The sequence below is a fragment of the Rhinatrema bivittatum genome, chromosome 16 (genome assembly GCF_901001135.1).
Source record: "Rhinatrema bivittatum chromosome 16, aRhiBiv1.1, whole genome shotgun sequence".
Taxonomy (NCBI): Eukaryota; Metazoa; Chordata; class Amphibia; order Gymnophiona; family Rhinatrematidae; genus Rhinatrema; species Rhinatrema bivittatum.
In genome coordinates, this window is record NC_042630.1 from 3,332,220 (window position 1) to 3,353,190 (window position 20,971).

At 49.1% G+C, this 20,971-nt stretch overlaps 1 protein-coding gene across 1 annotated transcript; it reads right to left on the reverse strand.

Moving 5' to 3' along the window:
• Positions 1–1,344: 1,344 nt before the first annotated feature.
• Positions 1,345–17,912, reverse strand: GSTK1 (glutathione S-transferase kappa 1). The gene is made up of 8 exons (XM_029581275.1): positions 17,758–17,912; positions 16,272–16,353; positions 16,058–16,186; positions 15,809–15,909; positions 15,446–15,481; positions 12,471–12,587; positions 2,129–2,222; positions 1,345–1,840 (listed from the first exon to the last, which is right to left on the reverse strand). Exons 1-8 carry the CDS (start codon positions 17,842–17,844, stop codon positions 1,788–1,790), a joined length of 699 nt encoding a protein of 232 aa, XP_029437135.1. The 5' UTR covers positions 17,845–17,912; the 3' UTR covers positions 1,345–1,787.
• Between the last annotated feature and the right edge of the window lie 3,059 nt (positions 17,913–20,971).

Genomic DNA, 20,971 nt, shown 5'->3' on the forward strand with positions numbered 1-20,971 from the left:
ACTGGATGGGCCGTTTGGTCTTCTTCTGTCGTCATCTCTATGTTTCTATATCCGAGAGTTGAATGTTGGAGCTTTATAATGTGTATCTAAGGCTTTCCCTGAGTATCTGTTGAAGTGAATCTGGGAGCTTTGTAATGTGTATCGAAAGCATCTCCTATGTATCCATTGAGCTGAATGATGGAGCTTTATAATGTGTATCTAAGGCTTCATCTGAGTATCAACAGAACTGAATGTAGGAGCTTTATAATGTGTATCGAAGGTTTCCACTATGTATCCTAGAGTTGAATGTTGGAGCTTTATAATGTGTATCTAAGACTTTCCCTGAGAATCCGTTGAGCTGAATCTAGGAGCTTTATAATGTGTATCCAAGGCTCCCCCCCTATGTATCCGAGAGATGAATGACGGAGCTTTATAATGTGTATCTAAGGCTCCCCCTATGTATCCGAGAGTTGAATGATGGAGCTTTATGATGTGTATCTAAGGCTCCCCGAGTATCTGTAGAGTTGAATGATGGAGCTTTATAATGTGTATCTAAAGCTCCCCGAGTATCTGTAGTTGAATGATGGAGATTTATAACGTATATCTAAGGCTCCCCCTATGTATCCGAGAGTTGAATGATGGAGCTTTATAATGTGTATCTAAGGCTCCCCCTATGTATCCGAGAGTTGAATGACAGAGCTTTATAATGTGTATCTAAGGCTCCCCCTATGTATCCGAGAGTTGAATGACAGAGCTTTATAATGTGTATCTAAGGCTCCCCCTATGTATCCGAGAGTTGAATGACAGAGCTTTATAATGTGTATCTAAAGCTCCCCGAGTATCTGTAGTTGAATGATGGAGATTTATAACGTATATCTAAGGCTCCCCCTATGTATCCGAGAGTTGAATGACAGAGCTTTATAATGTGTATCTAAGGCTTCCCCTATGTATCCGAGAGTTGAATGATGGAGCTTTATGATGTGTATCTAAGGCTCCCCAAGTATCTGTAGAGTTGAATGATGGAGCTTTATAATGTGTATCAAAGGCTCCCCGAGTATCTGTAATTGAATGATGGAGCTTTATAATGTATATCTAAGGCTCCCCCTATGTATCCGAGAGTTGAATGATGGAGCTTTATAATGTGTATCGAAGGCTTCCCCTGAGGATATTTAGAAGTGAATGAGACAGCTTTATAATGTGTTTCATGATGTTCTCTGTGACTGGATGATAGTGCCTAGACTGAGCTTGTTTTTTCTTTGAGGATTAGAATTCATTCTTGGAAACTTCCCCGTTTGATTCCCTTTCAGAGAAGATTCTGAGGAACAACAGGCACAGAAGTGGAGAGAAGAAACCACAAGAGGCATGTTTGCTGTAAATTAAATTTTTTATCTACTGTGAACTACATTTTTTAAACAAAGTGAAAGTCATGTTATAATGCAGGGGAACCACATCCCTCTTACAAGTAGAAGAAATAGGCTGGAAAGCTGAAGCCCAGGAGGGTAAGGAGGGGTGAGAAAAGGAGCTGTGTGCACAAGAAAAGAAATGAGAGAGAGAATGGGGCAAATGAAAGTGAGGAAAATAAGAAGAGAAAGTGTGAAAATGGATAAAGGAAAGGGACAGGCTAGAACTAAGGAGATGGGTTAAAGAAAGAGGGGCTGATGTGGATCCGTGCCACGAGTTCCGCCCGGGCTCCTGGTCCCTGCAATCCTGGGCTGGAGCTCCAGGAAGATCAGCTTTCTGCTTCCTTCCATTCTGTAATTTTGTTTCCTGTTTCTCCTTCCTCCACGGCTCCGTTTTCCATTCACTCTTTACATATGAGACTTAGTTTTCACCACAGGCAGGGGTCCCAGCCACTTCTCTCCTGAAAAGAGGAAAAGGGACATAAGCCATGAGGCCAGAGCGACAGAGGTGCCTGCTGGGTTTTTCTAGGCCTTTCTGGCTCCCATGCACCCACCACCCTTTCTGTGTGAGAAACACTTTAGTGTCTTACTCCTGGGTTCATGCCTTGTTGTTAAGCTTCCTTTTCACTGAAAAATACGTTTCAGGTATCTGAAGAGCTATGATCCTGCCCCTTTGCCTTTTTTGTAGGGGAAACATATTAAGGATACTAGTTCTTCGGAAGGGCAGAGGCTAACCCCACTTCACTCACCCAGAAGATTGGCCAGAAGTTCAAAACGGTCTGATCCAAAGTAGAGATGTGGTTCCCCTTTCACGTGGGCCACAATGGTGGGCATGCCGAAGGCCTGTAATCAGCAGAGAACTCATGATACGACTATGCTGCTGAGAGACTGGTTATTGCCGCAGCTGCACTATGAAAACATCTTACTTTGCTATCCAGTCCTAGAGGTTTCAAGTTCTGTATCCCTGGGCCCATCCCCTGATCCCTCCAGTCCTAGAGGTGACAGGCTCTGTATCCCTGCTCCCATCCCCTGATCCCTCCAGTCCTAGAGGTGACAGGCTCTGTATCCCTGCTCCCATCCCCTGATCCCTCCAGTCCTAGAGGTGACAGGCTCTGTATCCCTGCTCCCATCCCCTGATCGTGACAGGCTCTGTATCCCTGGGCCCATCCCCTGATCCCTCCAGTCCTAGAGGTGACAGGCTCTGTATCCCTGCTCCCATCCCCTGAGCCCTCCAGTCCTAGAGGTGACAGGCTCTGTATCCCTGCTCCCGTCCCCTGCTCCCACCCCCTGATGCCTCCAGTCCTAGAGGTGACAGGCTCTGTATCCCTGCTCCCGTCCCCTGCTCCCTCCAGTCCTAGAGGTGACAGGCTCTGTATCCCTGCTCCCGTCCCCTGCTCCCTCCAGTCCTAGAGGTGACAGGCTCTGTATCCCTGCTCCCATCCCCTGATCCCTCCAGTCCTAGAGGTGACAGGCTCTGTATCCCTGCTCCCATCCCCTGATCCATCCAGTCCTAGAGGTGACGGGCTCTGTATCCCTGCTCCCATCTCCTGATCCCTCCAGTCCTAGAGGTGACAGGCTCTGTATTCCTGCTCCCATCCCCTGATCTCTCCAGTCCTAGAGGTGACAGGATCTGTATCCCTGCTCCCATCCCCTGAGCCCTCCAGTCCTAGAGGTGACAGGCTCTGTATCCCTGCCCCCATCCCCTGAGCCCTCCAGTCCTAGAGGTGACAGGCTCTGTATCCCTGCTCCCAACCCCTGATCCCTCCGGTCCTAGAGGTGAGAGGCTCTGTATCACTGCTCCCATCCCCTGATCCCTCCAGTCCTAGAGGTGACAGGCTCTGTATCCCTGCTCCCATCCCCTGATCGTGACAGGCTCTGTATCCCTGGGCCCATCCCCTGATCCCTCCAGTCCTAGAGGTGACAGGCTCTGTATCCCTGCTCCCATCCCCTGAGCCCTCCAGTCCTAGAGGTGACAGGCTCTGTATCCCTGCTCCCAACCCCTGATCCCTCCGGTCCTAGAGGTGAGAGGCTCTGTATCATTGCTCCCATCCCCTGATCCCTCCAGTCCTAGAGGTGACGGGCTCTGTATCCCTGCTCCCATCCCCTGATCCCTCCAGTCCTAGAGGTGACAGGCTCTGTATCCCTGCTCCCATCCCCTGATCCCTCCAGTCCTAGAGGTGACAGGCTCTGTATCCCTGCTCCCATCCCCTGATCCCTCCAGTCCTAGAGGTGACAGGCTCTGTATCCCTGCTCCCATCCCCTGAGCTTTCCAGTCCTAGAGGTGACAGGCTCTGTATCCCTGCTCCCATCCCCTGATCCCTCCAGTCCTAGAGGTGACAGGCTCTGTATCCCTGCTCCCATCCCCTGATCCCTCCAGTCCTAGAGGTGACAGGCTCTGTATCCCTGCTCCCCTCCCCTGATCCCTCCAGTCCTAGAGGTGACAGGCTCTGTATCCCTGCTCCCATCCCCTGATCCCTCCAGTCCTAGAGGTGACAGGCTCTGTATCCCTGCTCCCATCCCCTGCTCCCTCCAGTCCTAGAGGTGACAGGCTCTGTATCCCTGCTCCCATCCCCTGATCCTTCCAGTCCTAGAAGTGACAGGCTCTGTATCCCTGCTCCCATCCCCTGAGCCCTCCAGTCCTAGAGGTGACAGGCTCTGTATCCCTGCTCCCATCCCCTGAGCCCTCCAGTCCTAGGGGTGACAGGCTCTGTATCCCTGCTCCATCCCCTGATCCCTCCAGTCCTAGAGGTGACAGGCTCTGTATCCCTGCTCCCATCCCCTGATCCCTCCAGTCCTAGAGGTGACAGGCTCTGTATCCCTGCTCCCATCCCCTGATCCCTCCAGTCCTAGAGGTGACAGGCTCTGTATCCCTGCCCCCATCCCCTGATCCCTTCAGTCCTAGAGGTGACAGGCTCTGTATCCTTGCTTCCATCCCCTGATCCCTCCAATCCTAGAGGTGACAGGCTCTGTATCCCTGCTCCCATCCCCTGATCCCTCCAGTCCTAGAGGTGACAGGCTCTGTATCCCTGCCCCCACCCCCTGCTCCCTCCTGTCCTAGAGGTGACAGGCTCTGTATCCCTGCACCCATCCCTGATCCCTCCAGTCCTAGAGGTGACAGGCTCTGTATCCCTGCTCCCATCCCCTGAGCCCTCCAGTCCTAGAGGTGACAGGCTCTGTATCCCTGCACCCATCCCCTGATCCCTCCAGTCCTAGAGGTGACAGGCTCTGTATCCCTGCTCCCTCCAGTCCTATTTTATTTATTTATTTATTTAACATTTTCTATACCGACCTTCAAGGTTGAATACCATATCAGGTCGGTTTACATCGAACAGGGGTAGATCAGTATAACGTAACATAACATAAGGAGCAAATTTTGTGGTAAGAGACAAGAGCAGAGAAGCAAAAAGTTACATAATAACAAGGACCTTGAACTTGGAAGCTGGTTCAGCTGGAAAAAGAGAAGCCTTAAGAAGGTATTAAATTAAGTACATTGTGATATGTCCAAACTAGTAAATGAGGTGAATATTGGCGGGGCGAAGTTCCATATTCAAAAGCTGAGTAGTTATCTAGTGAAAGTTTGATGGATCAGGGAAGGCTTGTAAGAAGAGCCAAGTTTTGAGTTTTTTTTTAAATGTAGTTAGGCACGGTTCCATTCTGAGTTCTGAGGGGAGGTTGTTCCAGATGGTTGGACCTGCTGTAGAAAAAGCTCGGTCCCTGGTAGAGATGAGTCGTGTGGCTTTAGATGGTGGGGCTTGTAGAGTTCCTTTGTAGGTTTCCCTCATTGGTCTGTTGGAAGTGTGGAGTTTGAGTGGGAATTCGAGGTCGAGATGGAGGAGGTTATGAATTGATTTGTGGATTAGAGTTAGCGATTTGTGTAGAGCCCTGTGACTGACTGGTAACCAGTGTAGATTACGGAGGATGGGCGTAATATGGTCTCTCTGGTTGGTGCTTGTCAAAATTCTTGCTGCAGCGTTCTGTATCATCTGTAAGGGCTTGGTTGTAGAGCTTGGTAGGCCGGTGAGGAGAGCGCTGCAGTAGTCAATTTTGGCAAATATTAGGGATTGGAGAACAGTCCTAAAGTCATGAAAATATAGGAGAGGTTTGAGTCTTTTTAACACCTGAAGTCTGTAGAAGCACTCTTTAGTTGTGGTTTTGATCATATTCTTTAGGTTAAGACGGTTGTCGATAATTACTCCAAGGTCTCTCACATGAGAGTGGGTGAGAAGGTGTTTGTGATGAATCTGAGATGAGAGGTTTTCTTGGTTGGAGGGAATGAATAGGAGTTCAGTCTTAGATGCATTGATGACCAGATTTAGACTGTTGAGGAGATTAGTGATGGCTTGTAAGCTGTTGTTCCAGAGTGCGAGGGATTTGTTAATAGATTCTGTTATGGGAATCAAAATCTGAACATCGTCTGCGTAGATGTAGTGAATGAGGTTAAGACTAGTTAACAGTTGGCAAAGGGGAAGGAGGTAGATATTGAAAAGGGTAGGTGATAGGGATGAACCTTGTGGTACGCCAAGAGCGGAATTTGTAGATGGTGATTCCTTATTGTTGATTTTGACTTTAAAACTCCTGTTACTGAGGAACGACTTGAACCAATTGTGGACTGTTCCCGAGATGCCTATGTCTGAAAGGCGATTCAAGAGGATGAAGTGGTTGACGGTGTCGAAAGCCGCCGAGATGTCTAGAAGGATTAGGAGAAAGGAGTGTCCTTTGTCTAGCCCCATAATAATATGGTCTGTTAGAGATATGAGTAGGGTTTCAGTGCTGCGAGATTTGCGGAACCCATATTGGGAAGGGAAAAGTAAGTTGTGATCTTCTAGATAATCAGAAAGCTGGGTGTTGACCAATTTCTCAGTGAGTTTGGCTAAAAATGGTAGATTCGAGATAGGGCGGAAATTAGCCAGAACACCAGGGTCTAGGTTATGTTTCTTGAGGAGTGGTTTCAGGGAAGCGTTTTTTAGACTATCTGGGTAGAATCCTTGAGTTAAGCAGCAGTTTATGATTTTGGTTAAGGGACCAGAGATTATATTTGGGATAAGTAGCAGTAGCTTGGAAGGTATGTTGTCCGATGGGTGGCTAGATGGTTTTTGCCTTTTGAGAATGGATTCGATCTCTTTGGTCGATGTTAATTCGAATTTGTCGAATTTGATTCCCTTAAGAATGTAGGTGTTATCGAATGAGGTGGTGTAGTCAGTCTTGGTTGGAAGGAGAGCAAGTGTATTTGAAATCTTCTGCTGAAAGAATAGGGCTAACTCATTTGCTTTGGTTTGAGCTTGTTCGTCAGGAATTGATGGTGGGAGAGACTTTGTTATTTGAGAGACAAATGCAAAGAGGGTTTTTGCATCAAATTGGAGATCATGGATTTTATTACCGAAGTATTCTCTTTTTGCTTAGAGGTGACAGGCTCTGTATCCCTGGGCCCATCTACTCAGCCCTCCAATCCTAGAGGTGACAGGCTCTGTATCCCTGCACCCATCCCCTGAGCCCTCCAGTCCTAGAGGTTTCAAGTTCTGTATCCCTGGGCCCATCTACTCAGCCCTCCAGTCCTAGAGGTGACAGGCTCTGTATCCCTGCTCCCATCCCCTGATCCCTCCAGTCCTAGAGGTGACAGGCTCTGTATCCAGCTCCCATCCCCTGATCCCTCCAGTCCTAGAGGTGACAGGCTCTGTATCCCTGCTCCCATCCCCTGATCCCTCCAGTCCTAGAGGCGACAGGCTCTGTATCCCTGCACCCATCCCCTGATCCCTCCAGTCCTAGAGGTGACAGGCTCTGTATCCCTGCGCCCATCCCCTGATCCCTCCAGTCCTAGAGGTGACAGGCTCTGTATCCCTGCTCCCATCCCCTGATCCCTCCAGTCCTAGAGGTGACAGGCTCTGTATCCCTGCTCCCATCCCCTGATCCCTCCAGTCCTAGAGGTGACAGGCTCTGTATCCCTGCTCCCATCCCCTGCTCCCACCCCCTGATGCCTCCAGTCCTAGAGGTGACAGGCTCTGTATCCCTGCTCCCGTCCCCTGCTCCCTCCAGTCCTAGAGGTGACAGGCTCTGTATCCCTGCTCCCGTCCCCTGATCCCTCCAGTCCTAGAGGTGACAGGCTCTGTATCCCTGCTCCCATCCCCTGATCCCTCCAGTCCTAGAGGTGACAGGCTCTGTATCCCTGCTCCCATCCCCTGATCCCTCCAGTCCTAGAGGTGACGGGCTCTGTATCCCTGCTCCCATCTCCTGATCCCTCCAGTCCTAGAGGTGACAGGCTCTGTATCCCTGCTCCCATCCCCTGATCTCTCCAGTCCTAGAGGTGACAGGATCTGTATCCCTGCTCCCATCCCCTGAGCCCTCCAGTCCTAGAGGTGACAGGCTCTGTATCCCTGCCCCCATCCCCTGAGCCCTCCAGTCCTAGAGGTGACAGGCTCTGTATCCCTGCACCCATCCCCTGATCCCTCCAGTCCTAGAGGTGACAGGCTCTGTATCCCTGCTCCCATCCCCTGATCCCTCCAGTCCTAGAGGTGACAGGCTCTGTATCCCTGCTCCCATCCCCTGATCCCTCCAGTCCTAGAGGTGACAGGCTCTGTATCCCTGCATCCATCCCCTGATCCCTCCAGACCTAGAGGTGACGGGCTCTGTATCCCTGCACCCATCCCCTGATCCCTCCAGACCTAGAGGTGACGGGCTCTGTATCCCTGCACCCATCCCCTGATCCCTCCAGACCTAGAGGTGACGAGCTCTGTATCCCTGCTCCCATCCCCTGATCCCTCCAGCCTAGAGGTGATGGGCTCTGTATCCCTGCTCCCATCCCCTGATCCCTCCAGTCCTAGAGGTGACAGGCTCTGTATCCCTGCTCCCATCCCCTGATCCCTCCAGCCTAGAGGTGACAGGCTCTGTATCCCTGCTCCCATCCCCTGATCCCTCCAGTCCTAGAGGTGACAGGCTCTGTATCCCTGCTCCCATCCCCTGATCCCTCCAGTCCTAGAGGTGACAGGCTCTGTATCCCTGCACCCATGCCCTGATCCCTCCAGTCCTAGAGGTGACAGGCTCTGTATCCCTGCTCCCATCCCCTGCTCCCTCCAGTCCTAGAGGTGACAGGCTCTGTATCCCTGCACCCATCCCCTGATCCTTCCAGTCCTAGAGGTGACAGGCTCTGTATCCCTGCACCCATCCCCTGATCCTTCCAGTCCTAGAGGTGACAGACTCTGTATCCCTGCTCCCATCCCCTGATCCCTCCAGTCCTAGAGGTGACAGGCTCTGTATCCCTGCACCCATCCCCTGATCCCTCCAGTCCTAGAGGTGACAGGCTCTGTATCCCTGCTCCCATCCCCTGATCCTTCCAGTCCTAGAAGTGACAGGCTCTGTATCCCTGCTCCCATCCCCTGATCCTTCCAGTCCTAGAGTTGACAGGCTCTGTATCCCTGCACCCATCTCCTGATCCCTCCAGTCCTAGAGGTGACAGGCTCTGTATCCCTGCACCCATCACCTGATCCCTCCAGACCTAGAGGTGACAGGCTCTGTATCCCTGCTCCCATCCCCTGATCCTTCCAGTCCTAGAAGTGACAGGTTCTGTATCCCTGCTCCCATCCCCTGATCCTTCCAGTCCTAGAGTTGACAGGCTCTGTATCCCTGCACCCATCTCCTGATCCCTCCAGTCCTAGAGGTGACAGGCTCTGTATCCCTACTCCCATCCCCTGAGCCCTCCAGTCCTAGAGGTGACAGGCTCTATATCCCTGTGTATATCCCCAAGCTCATCCCTTTTCTTATCTCTAGAGCTATCCATTACACAATAAGAACATAACAACATAAGAAAATGCCATACTGGGTCAGACCAAGGGTCCATCAAGCCCAGCATCCTGTTTCCAACAGTGGCCAATCCAGGCCATAGGAACCTGGCAAATACCCAAAAACTAAGTCTATTCCATGTAACCATTGCTAATGGCAGTGGCTATTCTCTAAGTAAACTTAATAGCAGGTAATGGACTTCTCCTCCAAGAACTTATCCAATCCTTTTTTAAACACAGCTATACTAACTGCACTAACCACATTCTCTGGCAACAATTTCCAGAGTTTAATTGTGCATTGAGTAAAAAAGAACTTTCTCCGATTAGTTTTAAATGTGCCCCATGCTAACTTCATGGAGTGCCCCCTAGTCTATTATCCGAAAGAGTAAATAACCGATTCACATCTACCCGTTCTAGACCTCTCATGATTTTAAACACCTCTATCATATCCCCCCTCAGCCGTCTCTTTCCAAGCTGAAAAGTCCTAACCTCTTTAGTCTTTCCTCATAGGGGAGCTGTTCCATTCCCCTTATCATTTTGGTAGCCCTTCTCTGTACCTTCTCCATCGCAATTATATCTTTTTTGAGATGCAGCGACCAGAATTGTACACAGTATTCAAGGTGCGGTCTCACCTTGGAGCGATACAGAGGCATTATGACATTTTCCGTTTTATTAACCATTCCCTTTCTAATAATTCCCAACATTCTGTTTGCTTTTTTGACTGCCGCAGCACACTGAACCGACTATTTCAATGTGTTATCCACTATGACGCCTAGATCTCTTTCTTGGGTGGTAGCTCATAATATGGAACCTAACATTGTGTAACTACAGCATGGGTTATTTTTCCCTATATGCATCACCTTGCACTTATCCACATTAAATTTCATCTGCCTTTTTGATGCCCAATTTTCCAGTCTCACAAGGTCTTCCTGCAATTTATCACAATCTGCTTGTTATTTAACTACTCTGAACAATTTTGTGTCATCTGCAAATTTGATTATGTCACTCGTCGTATTTCTTTCCAGATCATTTATAAATATATTGAACAGTAAGGGTCCCAATACAGATCCCTGTGGCACTCCACTGCCCACTCCCTTCCACTGAGAAAATTGCCCATTTAATCCTACTCTCTGTTTCCTGTCTTTTAGCCAGTTTGCAATCCACGAAAGGACATCGCCACCTATCCCATGACTTTTTACTTTTCCTAGAAGCCTCTCATGAGGAACTTTGTCAAACGCCTTCTGAAAATCCAAGTACACTACATCTACCGGTTCACCTTTATCCACGTGTTTATTAACTCCTTCAAAAAAGTGAAGCAGATTTGTGAGGCAAGACTTGCCCTGGGTAAAGCCATGCTGACTTTGTTCCATTAAACCATGTCTTTCTATATGTTCTGTGATTTTGATGTTTAGAACACTTTCCACTATTTTCCTGGCACTGAAGTCAGGCTAACCGGTCTGTAGTTTCCCGGATCGCCCCTGGAGCCCTTTTTAAATATTGGGGTTACATTTGCTATCCTCCAGTCTTCAGGTACAATGGATGATTTTAATGATAAGTTACAAATTTTTACTAATAGGTCTGAAATTTCATTTTTTAGTTCCTTCAGAACTCTGGGGTGTATACCATCCGGTCCAGGTGATTTACTACTCTTCAGTTTGTCAGTCAGGTCTACCACATCTTCTAGGTTCACCGTGATTTGATTCAGTCCATCTGAATCATTACTCATGAAAACCTTCCTCAGTACGGGAACCTCCCCAACATCCTCTTCAGTAAACACCAAAGGAAAGAAATAATTTAATCTTTCCGCGATGGCCTTATCTTCTCTAAGTGCCCCTTTAACCCCTCGATCATCTAACGGTCCAACTGACTCCCTCACAGGCTTTCTGCTTCGGATATATTTAAAAAGGTTTTTACTGTGAGTTTTTGCCTCTACAGCCAACTTCTTTTCAAATTCTCTCTTAGCCTGTCTTATCAATGTCTTACATTTAACTTGCCAACGTTTATGCTTTATCCTATTTTCTTCTGTTGGATCCTTCTTCCAATTTTTGAATGAAGATCTTTTGGCTAAAATAGCTTCTTTCACCTCCCCTTTTAACCATGCCGGTAATCGTTTTGCCTTCTTTCCACCTTTCTTAATGTGTGGAATACATCTGGACTGTGCTTCTAGAATAGTATTTTTTAACAATGACCACGCCTCTTGCACACTTTTTACTTTTGTAGCTGCTCCTTTCAGTTCTTTTCTAACTATTTTTCTCATTTTATCAAAGTTTCCCTTTTGAAAGTTTAGCACGAGAGCTGTGGATTTGCTTACTGTCCCCCTTCCAGTCATTAAATCAAATTTGATCATATTATGATCACTATTGCCAAGCGGCCCCACCACCGTTACCTGTCTCACCAAGTCCTGTGCTCCACTGAGAATTAGATCTAAAATTGCTCCCTCTCTCGTCAGTTCCTGAACCAATTGCTCCATAAAGCTATCATTTATTCCATCCAGGAACGTTCTCTCTCTAGCGTGACCCGATGATACATTTACCAGTCTATATTGGGGTAATTGAAGTCTCCCATTATTACTGCACTACCAATTTGGTTAGCTTCCCTAATTTCTCTTAGCATTTCACTGTCCATCTCACCATCTTGACCAGGTGGACGGTAGTATACCCCTATCACTGTAGTCTTCCCCGACACACAAGGGATTTCTACCCATAAAGATTCAATTTTGTATTTAGTCTCATGCAGGATGTTTATCTTGTTGGACTCTATGCCATCCCGGATATAACGCACCACACCTCCTCCCGGGTGCTCCTCTCTGTCATTGCGATATAATTTGTACCCCGGTATAGCACTGTCCCATTGGTTATCCTCTTTCCACCATGTCTCTGAGATGCCAATTAAGTCTATGTCATCATTCACTGCTATACATTCTAATTCTTCCATCTTACTTCTTAGACTTCTGGCATTAGCATACAAACATTTCAAAGTTTGTTTTTTGTTTGTATTTTTATTCTGCTTTTTAATTGATAGGGATAAGTTAGAATTTTTTAGCTCAGGTGAGTTTTTAGTTACAGGCACTTGGACTACTTTTCTTATTATTGGAACCTCACTGTCGGGATGCCCTAATTCTAATGCATCATTAGTATCCTTTAAAGATACCTCTCTCCGAACCATGCGCTGCTGAGCGACTGTCGGCTTTCCCCTTTGTTCTAGTTTAAAAGCTGCTCTCTCTCCTTTTTAAAGGTTAGCGCCAGCAGTCTGGTTCCACCCTGGTTAAGGTGGAGCCCATCATCCCTTTACACTGCTGAAGGGCAAAAAACAGCTTCCTCACCCCATATTTAAGTGCTTCTTCTGTTGAGCCTTTCAAGCGATTCTTCACCTCCGGGGAGGAAGCCATTTCCAGCAGTTTTTGTGCCTCTTCTGTGGGAAGCCCAGCTTTCTCTGCAGCCTGAAACGAGAGAGCCTGCAAGATTTTACTGTCTCTTAGTGAATTTTATATTTATGAGAAATTGTAATTTTTCCTTTCTATGTTAATTTGATGTATAAATTGTGAACCGTAGAGATGGACTTTTGTCTAATCAATGGTATATAAAAACTGTTTAAATAAATAAATAAATTTTAAAACTGAAGGCCCCAGTTTTTAAATTGGAGTCCTGCAGTGTCTATGCTAAAAGGACAAGACTCCAGCAGCGCAGCCCTCCCTCCCCCAGTACTAATCTGCAGTATCACCGTGCATGGACGGCCCCTCCAGCAGTGCAGCCCCTCCCTCCCCCAGTACTAATCTGCAGTATCACCGTGCATGGACGGCCCCTCCAGCAGTGCAGCCCCTCCCTCCCCCAGTACTAATCTGCAGTATCACCGTGGATGGACGGCCCCTCCAGCAGTGCAGCCCCCCTCCCCCAGTACTAATCTGCAGTATCACCGTGGATGGACGGCCCCTCCAGCAGTGCAGCCCCTCCCTCCCCCAGTACTAATCTGCAGTATCACCGTGGATGGACGGCCCCTCCAGCAGTGCAGCCCCTCCCCCCCCCAGTACTAATCTGCAGTATCACCGTGGATGGACGGCCCCTCCAGCAGTGCAGCCCCCCTCCCCCAGTACTAGTCTGCAGTATCACCGTGCATGGACGGCCCCTCCAGCAGTGCAGCCCCCCCCCCCCCGTACTAATCTGCAGTATCACCGTGGATGGACGGCCCCCTCCAGCAGTGCAGCCCCTCCCTCCCCCAGTACTAATCTGCAGTATCACCGTGCATGGACGGCCCCTCCAGCAGTGCAGCCCTCCCTCCCCCAGTACTAATCTGCAGTATCACCGTGGATGGACGGCCCCTCCAGCAGTGCAGCCCCCCTCCCCCAGTACTAGTCTGCAGTATCACCGTGCATGGACGGCCCCTCCAGCAGTGCAGCCCCCCTCCCCCAGTACTAATCTGCAGTATCACCGTGGATGGACGGCCCCTCCAGCAGTGCAGCCCCTCCCTCCCCCAGTACTAATCTGCAGTATCACCGTGGATGGACGGCCCCTCCAGCAGTGCAGCCCCTCCCTCCCCCAGTACTAATCTGCAGTATCACCCTGGATGGACGGCCCCTCCAGCAGTGCAGCCCCTCCCTCCCCCAGTACTAATCTGCAGTATCACCGTGGATGGACGGCCCCTCCAGCAGTGCAGCCCCCCCCCCCCCAGTACTAATCTGCAGTATCACCCGTGGATGGACGGCCCCTCCAGCAGTGCAGCCCCTCCCCCCCCCAGTACTAATCTGCAGTATCACCGTGGATGGACGGCCCCTCCAGCAGTGCAGCCCCTCCCTCCCCCAGTACTAATCTGCAGTATCACCCTGGATGGACGGCCCCTCCAGCAGTGCAGCCCCTCCCTCCCCCAGTACTAATCTGCAGTATCACCGTGGATGGACGGCCCCTCCAGCAGTGCAGCCCCCCTCCCCCAGTACTAATCTGCAGTATCACCGTGGATGGACGGCCCCTCCAGCAGTGCAGCCCTCCCTCCCCCAGTACTAATCTGCAGTATCACCGTGGATGGACGGCCCCTCCAGCAGTGCAGCCCCCCTCCCCCCAGTACTAATCTGCAGTATCACCGTGGATGGACGGCCCCTCCAGCAGTGCAGCCCCCCCCCCCCCAGTACTAATCTGCAGTATCACCGTGCATGGACGGCCCCTCCAGCAGTGCAGCCCCCCCTCCCCCAGTACTAATCTGCAGTATCACCGTGCATGGACGGCCCCTCCAGCAGTGCAGCCCCTCCCTCCCCCAGTACTAATCTGCAGTATCACCGTGCATGGACGGCCCCTCCAGCAGTGCAGCCCCCCCCCCCCATTACTAAGTCTGCAGTATCACCGTGGATGGACGGCCCCTCCAGCAGTGCAGCCCCCTCCCCCAGTACTAATCTGCAGTATCACCGTGGATGGACGGCCCCTCCAGCAGTGCAGCCCTCCCTCCCCCAGTACTAATCTGCAGTATCACCGTGGATGGACGGCCCCTCCAGCAGTGCAGCCCCTCCCTCCCCCAGTACTAATCTGCAGTATCACCGTGCATGGACGGCCCCTCCAGCAGTGCAGCCCCTCCCTCCCCCAGTACTAATCTGCAGTATCACCGTGGATGGACGGCCCCCTCCAGCAGTGCAGCCCCTCCCTCCCCCAGTACTAATCTGCAGTATCACCGTGCATGGACGGCCCCTCCAGCAGTGCAGCCCCCCTCCCCCAGTACTAATCTGCAGTATCACCGTGCATGGACGGCCCCTCCAGCAGTGCAGCCCCTCCCTCCCCCAGTACTAATCTGCAGTATCACCGTGGATGGACGGCCCCTCCAGCAGTGCAGCCCCTCCCTCCCCCAGTACTAATCTGCAGTATCACCGTGGATGGACGGCCCCTCCAGCAGTGCAGCCCCCCTCCCCCAGTACTAATCTGCAGTATCACCGTGGATGGACGGCCCCTCCAGCAGTGCAGCCTCCCTCCCCCAGTACTAATCTGCAGTATCACCGTGGATGGACGGCCCCTCCAGCAGTGCAGCCCCTCCCTCCCCCAGTACTAATCTGCAGTATCACCGTGCATGGACGGCCCCTCCAGCAGTGCAGCCCTCCCTCCCCCAGTACTAATCTGCAGTATCACCGTGCATGGACGGCCCCTCCAGCAGTGCAGCCTCTCTTCTAGTACTGCCCTGCAGCATCAGCACTGCTTCAACAGAGCCTTCACAGTGTAGTCAGTCACTTAATATTGCCCTGTAATATCGCTATTGATGATGAGCTGCCATTTTTTAAGCAAGTTTAGGAAACTCTGATCTCCATGTCTTTATACAGACAGGACTTACACTTAAAATGCTTTCTGGCTGTGTGATGTCTTCATCCTGAAAAAAAAGAAATGGGATAAGAATAAGTTTTCATTATATGCCACATCAGCATCCAGAAAGCTCTGAAAGGTACATGGCCCTTTCCCAAAGAGCTTACATTTAAGTTCAGAGCAAAAGGAGAAGATGCAATTTACGGAAGTGTCTAGAATGAGAAAAAGACAGGAAGCAGAGAGAGTGAGAAAGAAGGGCAGAGGGGACGGCAGTGAAGCTAAGAGGAGAGATGGAAAGACTCCGCATCAACTACAGGCCCTGATCAGAGGGGAAGACACAGAAAAGGTCAGAAAGAGAGAGAGGCAGAGGTACATATGTATGCTCAGCACTGACCGCAGACCAGATTCGCTTCCAGAGCTCCCGCGAAACAGGCTCCACAAATTCGGGGTGCTGCATGTCCACCGCCGTGACAAAGCGCATGGCGGGCAGGCTGCCTGCAGTGGGAACAGAGACGGGAGATGGTGAAGGCAACATCATGGGACTCCTAGTCTGCAGCAAGAGTGGCCAGCGTGCCCAGAGCACAGGCCCATTCCCATATGTGGGGGTCCCGCTGCTTTTCTGCTTAAGAACGAGACGACCTACCTTTCTTGATGACAGCCTCAAAGAAATCCCTTGGCTGCTTGAGTGGAACCTGGTAGTAACTGGCCAGCCTCCGGAGGTCCTGCTCCATGTAGACTCCCTTCCTGGGAACCAAGGCAGGAGCCTGGTTTCCTGTTTCAAAAGAAGGTCATGAGAAGCAGCTCTCTCGGCTGGACCTGCCATTGCCTGGCATCCTCACCTTACCCGGCTGACCTACCAGACTCCTTCATGATGCCCCCAAGGAACCCAGGCCGCAACCGGACATCTATGTTCCAAATACTGCGGTATCTACATAGGACCTGTAAGATCCACCAAGGAGACGAAAGGAGGGCAGTGTTAGTATCAACGCCATTAGACCACATGGGGCAAATTTAATTACCAAATGGCAAGGATTTGTTGGAGTTATGTGACTGGCCCTATGGGTGTGCGCGCTCTTAGATTATCATATAATGGTTTGGAGAATCAGAATGTAAACATTGGTGGGATGCAGGCCTTTTACAGTCCCTGTGCTCTCTGCATTTTTTCAGTGTCCTCTAGTATATTCAGCCCCTGCACTCTCAGCCTCTGTGCTTTGTGCATTTTGAATGTTTGCTGGTATCTCCTAATCGTATGTTTTTAAAACGTGTAATATTGTCTAATAAACTTCCTCCTTCCTTAGAACAAATAACTCTCCTTAATCAGTTTGTTACAAAAAGTCATCTTAATCTCACCAGAGAAGAAATTTTGTGTTTTGTTCTTTTAATTTTAACCTGGAGGCTATTTCAGGGCCTGGGACCAGAAAGGCAGTCCAAGGCTGGCTTCCCTGCACCTCTTTCAGGCTTCAGCAGTCAGGAAACACTGAGGATTCTCTGGGACTTCCAGGGGCCTTTATGCAGCCAAAAACACACAGAAAGCATGATAAAGATATCATGGCTGTTCTGTCTGTCTTCAAATAAATCACTTATTTAAGGGGGAAAAATAGAAAGCAGTCATAAAGTAAATTGTATAGCAGGTTGTATTTCACTTACATTTTTTATTAAAGTTAATTAAACCCTGCAGAAGAAAGCAATTCAGGATAACCTGCAACCAACTTGGAAATTTTTTTTAATATAACTTTTTAGCCCTTCCTTTCAAGCTAAATTCTGCATGATTTTAAGGGTAATTTAGTTTATTTATAAACAAAATATTTACATATATACAGTATGAGCACTCCTAATACGGTCACAATTAAAGACAGCTCATCAAATCATATAATAATCCAGTCGTTCAATTTTTCCGGGATCTGGGGGAGCCAGATGCTTTTGAACTCAGAAAAACAAATCTATATATGCATATTTATAATTATAGTGAGCATCAGGCAGCACTAATTGCTGTCAAAGAAACGTTGTCTCTTAGTCTTTAAGCCAGGGTACTGGTTGATTTCATGTCATCTACCACCTTTCCTGCTTCCCCCAACCCCTTAAAGTGCATGCTGGGAGTTGTAGTTCCTCTTTTTTCCAGGAAAACCAGATCTACAGGTCCATGCATGCACTGGGGAGAAGTATAACCATGACTTGCAAAACCTTGCCACCTTACACCAGGTCAGCTGAACCTGGTTTTGCCCTATTGCCTGCGCCGATTTGTTAGTCTAAGTTTTGTAGGGGTATCAGTTCAGGCAATGGCTCAATCTGTTGAGTTATCCTGGAATAAGGTAGCAACCCTGGATCTGACTGGTGACCTCTCACCTCAAAGCCCAGCCAGGAATAGGGGGACACCACGTCGTAAAACAGTTCCACCAGCTTTCTGCCACTGCCGCCACCTCCTCCAGCCATTCTCCCCCTGGCCTCACCCGCACCTTTTAAAAACGAAAAAGGGTCAGAAAGAAATGTGCACAGCGCCTGCGAGCTAACCTTTGTCCCCTGGCTGGTGACCTCTCGTCGTAGGGAGGGGATTTGACACAGTGCTCTGCTGCTATCTACTGGCTGAAGCCTTAACGCAGCCTTCCGCCCCCTTTCTTAACCCTTAAACTGCTAACCCAGCCACGGAAAGCTGCAGAGCTCGGTCTGCTGCTCCACAGGCGGAGTTCAGTTCCCTGCTCTCTCCTAACTGCAGTGGGGTAAAACCAAGACTGGATCAGCCTGTCCCTTAATCTAGAGGGTGGGCTACCTTTTCACATTCCCTGTCCCCAGAGGACTTACAATCAAAGGGCAGTGATTTAGCAAGGCAGGGCTGGCCAACCTTTCAGGCACCAAGAGCCAAGAAATCAGGATGCCTGGTACATTTTCAAAATATGAAACTTGTGGGGGAGACCCCCTCTCCCTCTCTCAGTCCTGACACCAGTCTCTTTCTCAATCCCCCTACCCTGTCAATCTTATTCTGCTCCCAATCCTCCCATCCTGTCCCCACCTCCTTTCTCTCCCCTTATGCTCTGCCCAATCTCTCTCTTATCCTATCACTCTCCCTCAGCCAGCCCCAGCATAACATTTCCCAAACCTCACAAGAATGACGACGGCTTAGTGGCTCCAACATTACTAATCACCATCCCTGGCTCTCTTACACCTCCACCCCATCACATCTCTTAACTTCCATTCCCCCGTGCTATTACTGCTTCTGGCTCTGTTACCCTCTTCCTTTCCCTTTTCACCCCCTCTAGCTGTCTCTCCCGCTCCCTCCCCTTTCACCCACTCCGGCTCTCTCACACACTCACTCATCACCACCACCCCCGTCCCACCCTGACTCCATTTCTGTTTTTTTCACCCTCCTCCCAGTCACCACTGCTGGATTTCTTACTCACATACCCTCTTCCTGGCTTTCTCACAGCCTTTGCCCTTTCTTTCAAGCTCCTTCTACCCCCATCCCTGGCTCTGCCATGCCAGCTTCAGTCCTCCCGCACGGCTCTCATACAACATGACCCTCCCTTTCTCTCCATTTCCCCTATCCAAGCCCTGGTCCCCTAGCACCTGTGGCAGGATAGACCTTAGGGAGGAATAAGGTGCCAGGTAGTCCAATTCTACTGCTGACTTCAGGGAGATGGGGAAGGAAACATCTTCTCGTCAAACAATAAGGGTAAGAATACGCACTCATTAACAATGTTTTTATTTATTTTAAACAACTTGTGTACCAATTTATACCAACAGCTAAATACAAATCAGCTTATATTTGTATATCAAATGTTTATACAGCAAAATCTAAAGAATATCATACAAATGTATGATATAAATGTAAATATTACAACCTTATTGCCTCTTGTAAAATTGTAAATAGTACAACCCTGTTGATTTATATAAAAACAAAAATTACAAAAAATAAACTCTGAATACATGCAGCCTTTCAATAGCACTAACAATCTGCAAGCTTTCTCTTGTATATGAACTATTCTTCAAAAGGCAACCAAATTTTCAAGCCAAGGCCCTGAACTTTGGAACAACTAAGAACCACGACTCACAAGAAGAAATTCAAACAAGATCTGAAAACGTGCCTGTTCCAAAATGCATTCAACTCAACACAAACTGATTGAATGATTACTTTCTCACCCTAACTCTCTTCCCATTTTCACCCTTACACCCCCTTCTCTCCCCCTAATACCCTCCCAAGCTACCACCCAAATACTCTACCCATTACCCTGTAACTAATAATGGTGTATGTTATTGATGTACTCCCTGTTCTCTAATACTTATGAATGTTAATGTCATGGACCATGGTGAACTAGTGATTTTCACTTGGAATGACGGTGTACAAGACTTCTAAATAAATAAATACCTAAATAAAAGAAATAAATATGTAAATCTTCATATAGAAAGAAATCCCCAAATCTTCATATAAGAAGAAATCCCAACCCAACCCAAGTTTCACCGTGAGAACGAGGCTGCTTCAGGGAACAGCTTTAAATATATCATGCCAAAGACTGAAGGTAATATTTAAACCAATATCGATCAAAAGAGAAAACTCCTTTGAGAACATGGGGCTCACTATTAACCTTTATTGCACCAAAGAACGCATGTTGCCAAAAAGAAATGACAAACCTCTATCCGGGCAGCAAAATATATCAAAATGTTGCAGACTACACCCAGACATCCCGACTGAAACCTCTGCAAGGAAACAGTTTCTCCTTAACATAAGCTCCTCCTTGTGCTGTTCTCCCCAACTCTTTTCATGTCACTGCCCTCAGAAGCATTCACCCCTTTTTGCCCCACTTCTCTGTTAAATGATCACTTGATAACTGCTCCTCCAATTATTCATTAACTACATTCACCCCCTTCTCCCCTTTAGCGTTCACTTCCTCTGACTGGATCTGGGTGACGCCCTCCTCCCCGTCTGCTGCCAGCTGAATCCCCAGGTCATGGGAGCACATGGAGCTGCTGGGCCTGGAGCAGGGTGCACTTCAGCTCTTCCTCTCCAGACTGCAGATCAGAGAAGAGTCCTCTACATCAGGCACTAGGTGGGGTGCGGGTTTGGACAGGATGGGGAGGGCTGGAGCAGAGAGCTGACTGGCTCTTCTGTGCTGTCCTGTCAACTCCAACCTCACCCCCTCCTGTCTTCCAGTGTTGCTGATTTCAGATGGTGGGGGGAGAAGAATCCAGGTGAGTAGTAGAGAAGGGATAAGCAGAGAAAACCCTTTCATCCAGTCAAGTCAGGAGGGGAGGAAAGGCTGGAGCAGAATGGCTCATCTGTTATGTACTATTGTATATTGCCTTCTGCCCTGCTAGTCAGTTGCCAGAGGGCAAATGCCACATTTGAAAGAGTCACATGTGGCTCCCGAGCCACAGGTTGGCCAACCCTATACTAAGGCTTTTCCCCAGGTCTGTGTTTATGAGAAAAAAAGCTTAATAAATCAGGCCCTGGGTTTGTTCTTGAGGCAATAGAGGATGCAGTGGCTTGCCCATGGTCACCAGAGAAGGATTTGAACCCTGGCTTCTCTAGTTCTCAGCCTGCTGCACTAACCACTTACACAACTTACAC

What these genes read in the sequence shown, in the direction of transcription:
- GSTK1 (XM_029581275.1), bottom strand. Translation starts at nt 17,844, where the DNA reads ATGGCTGGAGGAGGTGGCGGCAGTGGCAGAAAGCTGGTGGAACTGTTT. An exon ending in GGAAGCGAATCTGGTCTGCG is followed by an intron (nt 15,482 to 15,808) that starts GTCAGTGCTGAG and finishes CTTTTTTTTCAG; the next exon opens with GATGAAGACATCACACAGCC. An exon ending in AGCCAGAAAGCATTTTAAGT is followed by an intron (nt 12,588 to 15,445) that starts GTAAGTCCTGTC and finishes CTCTCGTTTCAG; the next exon opens with GCTGCAGAGAAAGCTGGGCT.